The 11,374-nt window shown below is 41.6% G+C and overlaps 1 protein-coding gene and 1 long non-coding RNA gene across 2 annotated transcripts; one reads left to right on the top strand and one right to left on the bottom strand.

Annotated features, from left to right (window-relative positions):
• Nucleotides 1–5,927: 5,927 nt before the first annotated feature.
• Nucleotides 5,928–9,417, bottom strand: LOC115074269. Its single transcript, XR_003852213.1, has 3 exons — nt 9,281–9,417; nt 6,865–6,972; nt 5,928–6,103 (listed from the first exon to the last, which is right to left on the bottom strand). It is a non-coding gene; the product is annotated as an uncharacterized LOC115074269 (long non-coding RNA).
• On the top strand, nt 7,679–10,523 carry HOXB1 (homeobox B1). Its single transcript, XM_029573578.1, has 2 exons — nt 7,679–8,453; nt 9,171–10,523. The coding sequence occupies exons 1-2, from the start codon at nt 7,847–7,849 to the stop codon at nt 9,497–9,499; spliced, it is 936 nt and encodes a 311-aa protein (XP_029429438.1). The 5' UTR covers nt 7,679–7,846; the 3' UTR covers nt 9,500–10,523.
• Nucleotides 10,524–11,374: the final 851 nt, after the last annotated feature.

The raw sequence follows: 11,374 nt of genomic DNA, 5'->3' as shown, positions 1-11,374 counted from the left end.
TTGGTAACATGAATAAATAAGAGGGCAGCCAATAGGAATACATATTCATTCCTAAACTGACCTTAACTGACCTGAAAAGTGTCAAATTGTATCATTTTCAGTTAGTGCGCACTAACTCCCAGTTAGTGCGCACTAACTCCCGTTAGTGCGCACTAATCGGAAAAAAACGATTTTTAACGATTTTTTAACTAAAAAATCGTGCCTAAGACGATTTTCTTGCCCTGCCACACGATTTCTATCGTTAAGACGATATGGAAAACGATTCACATCCCTAAATTGTGTTGGTCCTGAACTTTTTTTTTCACTTTCCTTTTGTTAGACTACTAACTCTGTCCAGGATCTCTTATCCATTTCTAGGTCTCGCTACCCCTCCATTGCCTTCTTACTGGTCTCCAATTATCTGACTCCCTTGGCTTCCTCCATAATGGCTGTCTTCTGTCTTGATGCTTTTGATGAAACTGCAACATTGCACTTTGCTTTGAAGGAAGGGGTGGGGGATGGAGGGAAAGAGGAATTTGGATTCAGACACAACTACCACGAGCCATGACTTTTTTACATTCTGGGGAAGTGATGAGCAGACATTAAGGGAAAAACACAGAACTGCTTCTACAGCTGACCATAAGCAAAGCACTTTAAACAGCATTAAGTGCGGCAGATGGGAAGCTTACTGGGCAGACAGAAACATAGAAACATAGAAATGACGGCAGAAGAAGACCAAACGGCCCATCCAGTCTGCCCAGCAAGCTTCACACATTTTTTTCTCATACTTATCTGTTTCTCTTAGCTCTTTGGTTCTATTTCCCTTCCACCCCCACCATTAATGTAGAGAGCAGTGATGGAGCTGCATCCAAGTGAAATATCAAGCTTGATTAGTTAGGGGTAGTAGGGGAAGTAACCGCCGCAATAAGCAAGCTACACCCATGCTTATTTGTTTTACCCAGACTATGTTATTCAGCCCTTATTGGTTGTTTTTCTTCTCCCCTGCCGTTGAAGCAGGGAGCTATGCTGGATATGCGTGTAGTATCAGTTTTTCTTCTCTCCTGCCATTGAAGCAGAGAGCTATGCTGGATATGCGTGAAGTATCAGTTTTTCTTCTCCCCTGCCATTGAAGAAGAGAGCTATGCTGGATATGTGTGAAGTATCAGTTTTTCTTCTCCCCTGCCGTTGAAGCAGAGAGCTATGCTGGATATGCATTGAAAGTGAAGTATCAGGCTTATTTGGTTTGGGGTAGTAACCACCGTAACAAGCCAGCTACTCCCCGCTTTGTGAGTGCGAATCCTTTATTCTTCTCCCCTGCCGTTGAAGCAGAGAGCTATGCTGGATATGCGTGAAGTATCAGTTTTTCTTCTCCCCTGCCGTTGAAGCAGGGAGCTATGCTGGATATGCATGAAGTATCAGTTTTTCATCTCCCCTGCCGTTGAAGCAGAGAGCTATGCTGGATATGCATGAAGTATCAGTTTTTCTTCTCCCCTGCCGTTGAAGCAGAGAGCTATGCTTGATATGCGTGAAGTATCAGTTTTTTTCTCCCCTGCCGTTGAAGCAGAGAGCTATGCTGGATATGCGTGAAGTATCAGTTTTTCTTCTCCCCTGCCGTTGAAGCAGAGAGCTATGCTAGATATGCGTGAAGTATCAGTTTTTCTTCTCCCCTGCCGTTGAAGCAGAGAGCTATGCTGGATATGCATTGAAAGTGAAGTATCAGGCTTATTTGGTTTGGGGTAGTAACCGCCGTAACAAGCCAGCTACTCCCAGCTTTGTGAGTGCGAATCCTTTTTTCCACATTTCCTCTTGCTGTTGTATCTTAGAGCGATGTTGGAGTCACAGTAACCATGTGTATGTTTATTGAATAAGGGTATTATCTCCAGGCAGTAGCCGTCATTCTGGCGAGCCACTCACTCTTTATTGACGGCCTCTTGATTTTATGGATCCACAGTGTTTATCCCACGCCCCTTTGAAGTCCTTCACAGATCTGGTCTTCACCACTTCTTCCGGAAGGGCATTCCAGGCATCCACCACCCTCTCCGTGAAGAAATACTTCCTGACATTGGTTCTGAATCTTCCTCCCTGGAGCTTCAAATCGTGACCCCTGGTTCTGCAGATTTTTTTCCTACGGAAAAGGTTTGTCGTTGTCTTTGGATCATTAAAACCTTTCAAGTATCTGAAAGTCTGTATCATATCACCTCTGCTCCTCCTTTCCTCCAGGGTGTACATATTTAGATTCTTCAATCTCTCCTCATAAGTCATTTGATGAAGACCTTCCACCTTTTTGGTCGCCCTTCTCTGGACCGCCTCCATCTTGTCTCTGTCTCTTCGGAGATACGGTCTCCAGAACTGAACACAATACTCCAAGTGAGGTCTCACCAAGGACCTGTACAAGGGGATAATCACTTCCCTTTTCTTACTCGATATTCCTCTCTCTATGCAGCCCAGCATGCTTCTGGCTTTAGCTATCGCCTTGTCACATTGTTTCGCCGACTTCAGATCATTAGACACCATCACCCCAAGGTCTCTCTCCTGCTCCGTGCACATCAGCCATTCTCCCCCCATCGAATACAGTTCATTCGGATTTCCACTCCCCATATGCATGACTCTGCACTTCTTGGCATTGAATGTCAGCTGCCATATCTTCGACCACTCTTCCATCTTCCTTAAATCCCGTCTCATTCTCTCCACTCCTTCTGGTGTGTCCACTCTGTTGCAGATCTTAGTGTCATCCGCAAAAAGACATACCTTACCTTCTATCCCTTCCGCAATGTCGCTCACAAAGATATTGAAAAGGACTGGTCCCAACACCGATCCCTGCGGTACACCGCTTAAAACCACTCTCTCTTCAGAGAGAGTTCCATTTACCATCACACATTGTCTTCTGTCCGTCAACCAGTTTGCAATCCAGGCCACCACCTCAGCACTCACTCCTAAGCTTCTCATTTTATTCACCAGTCTCCTGTGCGGGACAGTGTCAAAAGCTTTGCTGAAATCCAAGTAGATGACATCGAGTGCTCTTCCTTGATCCAATTCCTTGGTTACCCAGTCAAAAAAGTCAATCAGATTTGTCTGACAGGATCTTCAATGGTGAATCCATGCTGCCTCTGGTCCAGCAATTCTCCCAGGATGGACCATTGGTCCTTTTCTGCCGTCATTTCTATATTTCTCTGTTTCTATGATTTTCTTAAATCACATTTCCCCACAAATCATCCCCACTGACTCCATTAAATCATCCCTTTCACTTCTCCCAGCCATTTCCTTTCACTCTCATGTCCTTCCAAGCTCTCTCTTTATCTCTTTATCTATTCCTTCTCTTTATCTATTCCTTCTCACCACCTTTCCACATCTTTTATTGTGGGGGGCAAGTGAATGGGAGGATGTGGAGGATCAAGAGAGTGAGGTGATGGAAGAAGGGAGAGTGATCAAGAGGATATGAGGGGGCAAGAGTGACAGAGCAAGAGAGGGGATTAGTGCAGAAGAGTGAGGGGATCAGAGGGGATGCAGAAGGGTGGGGAGCAAGTGAGAGGATTGGTGGGGGTGTGGGATGGTATAAAGAGAATCAGAGGTACTGTATGGTGTGAGTAAGGGGATTGGAGATGAGAGAGTGAGGGATTCAGAGGTGCTGTGGGATGTGATTGGATCATAGGGAGTGAAGGGATTGGAGGGTTATGAGGTCTAAATAAGGATATCAGGAGATCAGAGGGGTGTGGGGAGTGTGAGTGAAGGGGGTGAGACAGAGAGGGATATAGATGAAACCTTCAGGGACATAGTTGCCAAGCTCCAACTCCAGTCTGGCATCCCCGGTGCTGCCTTGGAAGACGAAGGTCTCATGTATGGAAAGCATCAACCTGGTGCAGCAGGAAATGATCCTGTAGCAAGGACCAGCTCTCCTGGTGATGCATCATTCTCTTGCACCGATAATGTGTCTCCCAGGGCTTCTGCCAAGGAGGGAAGGGTTAGGTCAGCCATCATAATTGGTGATTCGATTATTAGGAATGTAGACAGCTAGGTGGCTGGTGGACGTGAGGATCGCCTGGTAACATGCCTACCTGGTGCGAAAGTGGTGGACCTCACCTGTCACCTAGATAGGATTTTAGACAGTGCTGGGGAGGAGCTGGCTATCATGGTGCATGTGGGCACCAACAACATAGAAAACTGTGGGAGGGAGGTAGAAAACTCTTAGGTAGAAAGCTGAAATCCAGAACCTCCAGGTTAGCATTCTCTGAAATGCTCCCTGTTCCATGCGCAGGTGGATGAGACGATGCATGGATGAAACAATGGCGCAGGGAAAAGGGATTCAGTTTTGTAAGGAACTGGGGAACCTTTTGGGAAAGGGGGAGTCTTTTCTGAAGGGATAGGATCCATCATAACCTGGGTGGAACCAGGCGCCTGGCGCTAACTTTTAAAAAGGAGATAGAGCAACTTTTAAACTAGAACAAAGCGGAAAGCTGAAAGTCACTCAGCAGCGCATGGTTCAGAGGGATAAATCCATAAACTGCTATGACGGTAATTAATAAGCAATAGTAGCTTGTGATCTATCTAATGTTTGGGTACTTGCCAGGTACTTGTGACTTGGATTGGCCACTGTTGGAAAGAGGGTACTGGGCTTGATGGACCCTTGGTCTGACCCAGTATGGCATGTTATATTATGTTATGTAATGTTATGTCATGAGCTGTGGATTGTGAATGTCTCTCCCTATCACTCTCTTGGTCCAAGATGCCCTTTCTCTCCTCCTTCTTTCCCGTCCCATCATTTTCTTTTCCCCTCCAGCCACATAGTTTACAAAATACCAGAATAAATCTTAGTCAGTTCACTTATGCAAGGGCAGCTGAAGGCAATCTGCCACCTGAGGCGAGGGACAAGATGGAACCCCCTCGCACCACCCCTATCCCTTCTCCCTTCAGCCGCCATTGGCCTGGCCTCTGGCATCGGCTTCAGTGTCCCTTCTCCATGCCGCCGGCCATGGCATCCCTCCTCTCTCCTCCACACTGCCAACCTGGCCTCTGGCCCATGGCAGCGACCTTCCTCTTTTCTGCCACCACCGGCCTGGGTTGGCAGCCGCAGCAGGGGCAGGCAGGGTGAGGTGGATGCCACAGTGGCATTCTGAGAGAGGCATTTTTTTGGCTTCAAAATTCTGCTGCCTGAAGTGGCTGCCTCACCCTGCCTTATTATAGAACCACCTCTGCACTTATGCGTGCAAATGGTGTATCATCGACAGACAGTTTCAAAAGGTGGGCTCATGTTTAATGGCTTTTTCCTATCATTTTAGAGGGACGCTTAGACTAGCAATTAAATCTAAAAGAGAAAACACTTTCCACTCTTGAAAGCAAAAGAAACAGTGTAAATCTTAGCAGATGGCTGGTTTGGCATAGGGGAGGTGGGGGTGATTGAGGGGAGAGCTAATGTCCACTTACCACAGTGTACATTTGGTAACCTCCTACCTATACTCTGTCAGGGAGGGGGATGCCATAGCTAAAATTTTTCCATTCCCCCCCCCTCTCTCTCTCTCACACACACACACCCCTACAAATGAATAAGCCATTTGCCTTAAACTAGATGAGAATCGTTAGACCTGCAGTGTAAACAATCCATTAAAAAAAAAGAAGAAAAAGGATACGGTTGGTTTAGTGTCAAAACTCGTACTTATTCCCAGCCCACAAGTTACAAGGAGCCAACAGGTCAAGGAGGAAGGCTGTTATTTGCAGCGATCAGTCTGATCTCAATAAAATGCCTGCTGTAATTTTAACCAACATTATCTAGCATCTGATATACACTTGATCTTATTGATTCATTATAGATTAGAGAAGGGCATCTGAAAGATTTAATAATTGGTATCTGATTTGCGATCTGCATTGTCCAGTTTCGTTTTAACCAGAGATTGGCGATAGGTCTGTGCATCTTCTGGCAGTAGTCAATCACAGCCAGAAAGGTTTCTCTCCAACTCTGAACTTTGTCATAAAAAGCAAGCATACCAAGCTTTAAACTTCAAAGGAATGTTAGCAGGAGGTATTTATTCTTATTCTTGTTAAAAATTTAAAAAGCACATGAATCTGATATTTGTTCTTGATGGAGTGAAGACGACTTTAGTATTTCGTGTTCTCTTTTAACCTTTGTTGAATCCTTTATCGCAAAAACAAAAAAAACAAATTAGTTTCTTGAAAAAAAAAAACTTTAAAGAACATTTAGGGTGAAAATAAGTTGTTTTGCTTCATTTCAAATAAAATAAACACATAACTTCTCCAAAACACTCCAACACACACACTTCATGACTAAAGAAAGGTGGTATTTAATTATAATCTTTATTTTCAATATCTATGTGTTTTGTTCATATAATCTATATATTTATTTTTATATTCTGTTTTTCGGTAATTCGAAGTGTATATCAAAGCGGATTATAGTTATATTTTCAGGAAAGGGCATTCTTATATGTTCATTTGGATAACTGATGAATCCAAAGAAGAAAAGCGGGATAATAGCATTTCAATAGAATTATCCACAGTTGCATAATACGGAAACTGATATACTTTTCAGCACTAAAACAGGAAAGATGAAAGAATTTAAAGTGTACTTTGTCTTATGATTTTTTTCATCACCATTAAGGTCATTATTAAACGAGTAACAGGATTTTCCTAAAACCAATAACTGGCACAATCCATCTCACCAAAGAATGCTACTTAAAAGGTTTTTAAATAGCCAAACCCATAACTAAAACACTTGCTCATGTGCCATAAACTGAACTGAACTTTTGGCCTAAAACCTCCTGACTCTTTCCAGGGCCAAGGTACTAGTAAATATCCTGACAAGTAACTAATGACTGTGGGCGTCATATTGTTATGTGCTCTTGTCTGCCATGTATTAACAAGTAAATAAATGTTCCCTACCTATGTCTTCATTCTATTAAGACTGGCTGCTTAGTTCACGTCTCTCTTTCTTCTTTGTATCCGCTCAGAAGTTGGTCTCTTGACACAGAAAATGCTTCACGTAAGTTTCTTTGCCGCAGAAAGACATAGCCAAGAAATAACACAAGTATTACTCACGGTTTTCTTAAAAAGAGAGAAAAAAAGGCGTCTTAACTACAAAAAGGATAACCATAATATGAGGAAAAAATGTAATAGAAATAAAAAATATCCAAAATCTAAGAATATATTCTGTGTTTAAATAAAATATGTTGTTAATCTTGCATTTTACCAAATTATTTTCTGGCCTATTTCTTAAACAAATGCCATTGTTTTTTTTAATCTTGTTTCTTCAGCTCATCAGAATATTGATTAAATTAAAGAGCTCTTATTCAGGCTGGTCCCAGGCACAAAGCGTCTGAATTAGCCAATTTCAGCCTCTGAATAGAAAAAAGGGTTAAAGCCTATTTCTCGATTTTGCTTTGCACAGAAAGTTTTGTAATGAAAAAGAGCATCAAGTTGTGGAAAGTCTCCCTACCAAATGGGTTTGCAGGAAAATATCTTTTTTAAACTTAAAAAAGATGTTGGATTGGCAACATCTTCTAACTTGTGTTCTTTTTAACACTTTAAAAAAAGTCTTGAATAATTCTAACTTTTTATTCTCTGAAAGGCTTTGAAGAAAGATTTTGACGTATATGTGTTGTTATCAGATTGATGGTCAGAGTTTGATTGAAGTCGCTTTGTCATGCAAATGTCAAAGCGTTTGATGGATGAGTGCAGATATCTGCCAAACTTCAGGAGGTCTTCGGCCATTGGTTCCTAAGTTCACGTGACCTTCCTTCTGAGGGACAGGAGGTTGAAGCCTGGTAATCTATGGCTGGAAGTTTTACAGCTTTGACATACTATCTAAAGGTTGTAGGGCAGGAGGAATCCCCGAAACAGGTTGACCCTCCTCCATCAGTGGCAGATGGACAATACCAGGATGAACTCCTTCTTAGAGTATGCAATTTGTAACCGTGGGATGAGCGCCTACTCCCCCAAGGGCTTCCCTGTCTTAGATCAGGGACCCGCTCACTTCCCTGCCTGCTCAGGTACTCCTGGAGAGACTTACAGTGAAGATGGACGCTTTCTGCTAGGAGGCAGCATTACTGGCCCAAACCACATTCAGCAGCCGAACCCAAGCTATGCTATTCCTGCCACTCAGCCTCCCAGCAGCGGCCTGTCTTACTCACGCTCTGCAGGAGGATACACTGCCCAGGCCTGCTCCCCAGGCTATGGGCATCAGCTCTACGTCAGCCCGGAAGCGGATGGATTCTATTTCCAAACCTCCACTTATTCTGCCAATGCTGGATCCAACAACTCCTTATCAGAGGGCTACTGTGCAGTGGTGTCAGGCCCTGGACAGTACCACCAACACCCCTATGAGCAGGAACAGCAGAGCTTTGTACAAAGCACATACAACAATCTCTCACCCTCATTACAGGAGGACAAAGAATCTGATTGCCATCTTGAATCATCTTCTACCACACACACGTTCGACTGGATGAAGGTGAAAAGAAACCCTCCCAAAGCAGGTGAGTACTCGATGGGATTTTACCTGAATCCTCTATATCAAGACAGTACAGCTGTGGGAGTTGGGAAAGTAATCTAAATTGCAGTAGACATCTCTGGAGTTTTATTTTCCAGATTATAAACACAGAAGTAATTGAGGACATACAATTAAAGGCTCGATGTTCTTTGCTTAGGGAAGTTATCTTAATAGAAAGAAAACCCTTTTTTAATTTTTTTTTTTTGATTTTGTTAATATTAGTGGTTACAGAGCAAAAACAAAAAAATGATTATGTCTTGCAAGGTCTCCCAGATCCAGCTGTTATTATCTAAACGGCAAACTGATTTTCTCTCTTTCTAGCCTAAATGATTATCTTTATGTTACCTTTCCTACGGGGGTTTTTAACCTCTCCATTCCTAATAAAATGTTAGTTGACAGTCTGGGGACCCATCAGTGATAACTTTAAGTATAGCCGAAAATGAAATCTGAACAATGTGTGTTTTTTGGGGGGAGCATCAGACTTTTCATGTATAGCGTTGGGCTGCGTGGGACAGCATCGGAGAGAGAGATAGAGAGAGAGAGTGCGAGAGAAAGAGAGAGGTGCATTAATGAACAGATGGATGGAAAGAACTAGAGCAAGGTGGGTGGGTGGAAAGGTAAATGAATAGCTTTTCAGTTACGTTTTTTCACTTACACGAGGTACATATTTTGAGCCTGATCTCTCATTCATCGTATATTTTAGCAGTGAAAGTATCCGAATACGGACTGGGAGGCCAGCAGAATACCATCAGAACTAATTTCAGTACCAAGCAACTAACAGAACTGGAAAAAGAATTTCATTTTAATAAGTACCTGACCCGGGCCAGGAGAGTGGAAATAGCCGCCACTCTGGAACTGAACGAAACTCAGGTCAAAATCTGGTTCCAGAACAGAAGGATGAAGCAGAAAAAGAGAGAGAGAGAAGGAGTCGCTCCGCTTGCGGGTCTGGGAGGGATAAAAGAAGCAGGCGAGGCCTCAGATCAGTCCAGCTCCACGTCACCTGAGGCTTCTCCAAACTCCATCTCATCCTGAACACATGTCGGGACTAAAATAATATTGCGCGACCCTCACAAGCCTTGGCTGTTCCTTCTCCTGGAGAAAGCATCAATTGAAGTGCATTTATAATATATTAACTATTTAGTTCAAGAGATTAAAGTCCTTTTTTGTCTGCTCTTTTCCTCCTGTTCAATTGGTTTAAATATTTTTGTAAACATAATCTTTTCACGCTCTTCTTTATTAATTTATAAGGATTACTTTTAAGAGCCATTAGGTCTCCTTTGGACAGAACACTTCAGAGGAGTGGCTGCCTCATTCAAAACTATTCCTAACAGAAAACATTCGTCTCAGGGAGCTCCTAGCTGGGCGCTGCACTTTTAACTACAACCCTTAAAAGACAATATTGGGCTCTAGGTCTATTTAATAATAAAATATTTCTCGATGTGTTTGTAAATACCATTGTGTTACATAATTCACTTGCCTACAAAACTTCCAATTTATGCATCTGATCAGATTTGTCTATACTTTTGTTTAGCAGGATGAACAGCGGTTTTTTTTTAATGCATTGTATATTTTTGAAAAAAAAAAACCAAACCCGAACAGCCACAATATTCTAATTTGAAATGCATTAGGGAAACAGACATTTCAATTTTGCACTATTGCTGCTTTGCTTTATAGCATTTCAGTACCCAGTTTCTGCTTTCTACCTCAAATATCAAAGAATGCGAAGATGCACTCATGATGACCTGTGCTGGGGTGTGAGCTTATGGATTGTATTGAACTAGAAAAGACCTTTCACAAGTGAGGAAATAGCAGTACAGAATGGTGAAAATGCAGGGCTTGATTTAAATAATATTTATTATATGTTTTTAGCATCGCCATCTTTCCAATAAGTCACAATTTGTTTCTCCCTCAGATTTCTGTAGATATAACACCTCTCAGTAAATTCCTCTTTAGTATAAATACAACCAAATTAGGGTTGTTTTATAACAATTATTTAGGAAGCTTCAATTTGTAGGAGACCTATGGATTTTTTTTTGGAAATGTCAGCAGTAAGAAAATGGGTTATTTTTACTTTTGTAAATAGATTCTTTTTCCTTTCTGAAATTTTGAAATTAAACTCTCACAAACTAACAAAACCTTTGTCTTTTGATATCTTATTGTCATTCTGAAAGTAGCTTATAATATCCATGTACTGAGAGATAGGACACTTTTGAAAGCAAACATTTATGTTATTATTCGTAAATAAAATCCAAAAGGAACAAGCAGAAAAACAAGGTCTGAGGTCTTAAAATAGATGTGATCCATTTTACCATCTGGAAAGGAATGATAAGTTTATTATAATGGATATTAAATTTGTAGGAGTCCAAGACTGAGGAAGAGGCTCCAACTTGTAAAAATAATTAATACAATACTAAATATCCCAGCATCTCAAAAGCTGCTAAAGACTTGAAACACTATTTTAAAAACAAGCTTGGATGAGTATCTGAAATGCAAGGTATAAACATATGTACTGAAAGAGTTGGAGGAAAATTTACATACAGTTAATATAAAATGAAATCTTAATTTCTATTCTGTAGGATTCGGAAGTTGATGAGAAAAGAAGGTAAAAAAGAAATGAAATGAATGTGGAAATGGAGCAAGAGAGGGGGAAGGGTAGAATCAGCAAACTCCAGAAATAGCCCTGACCTTTTTACCTCAAAATGACTCTAGGATTTCCAAACAAGTAAACAGTCAGGCAGATGAAACTATTATTTATCATTTCTGACTCAAATTTCCTAACTTTTGAAATGAAATATGTGAAAGGGAAGAACTTCTGTGAAGTACCTGTCCTAACACAGGTCAAGTTACTTAACATTAGCGCCAATTAAGAATTCTTAAATTATTCTTTCTGGGACTCTTTGCTACAGT

The sequence above is a fragment of the Rhinatrema bivittatum genome, chromosome 12, assembly GCF_901001135.1.
Source record: "Rhinatrema bivittatum chromosome 12, aRhiBiv1.1, whole genome shotgun sequence".
Lineage (NCBI taxonomy): Eukaryota > Metazoa > Chordata > Amphibia > Gymnophiona > Rhinatrematidae > Rhinatrema > Rhinatrema bivittatum.
Note: the sequence above shows the minus strand (reverse complement) of the source record. Positions and strands in the feature narration are given on the sequence as shown.

What these genes read in the sequence shown, in the direction of transcription:
- HOXB1 (XM_029573578.1), top strand. Translation starts at nt 7,847, where the DNA reads ATGGACAATACCAGGATGAACTCCTTCTTAGAGTATGCAATTTGTAAC. An exon ending in AAGAAACCCTCCCAAAGCAG is followed by an intron (nt 8,454 to 9,170) that starts GTGAGTACTCGA and finishes CGTATATTTTAG; the next exon opens with CAGTGAAAGTATCCGAATAC.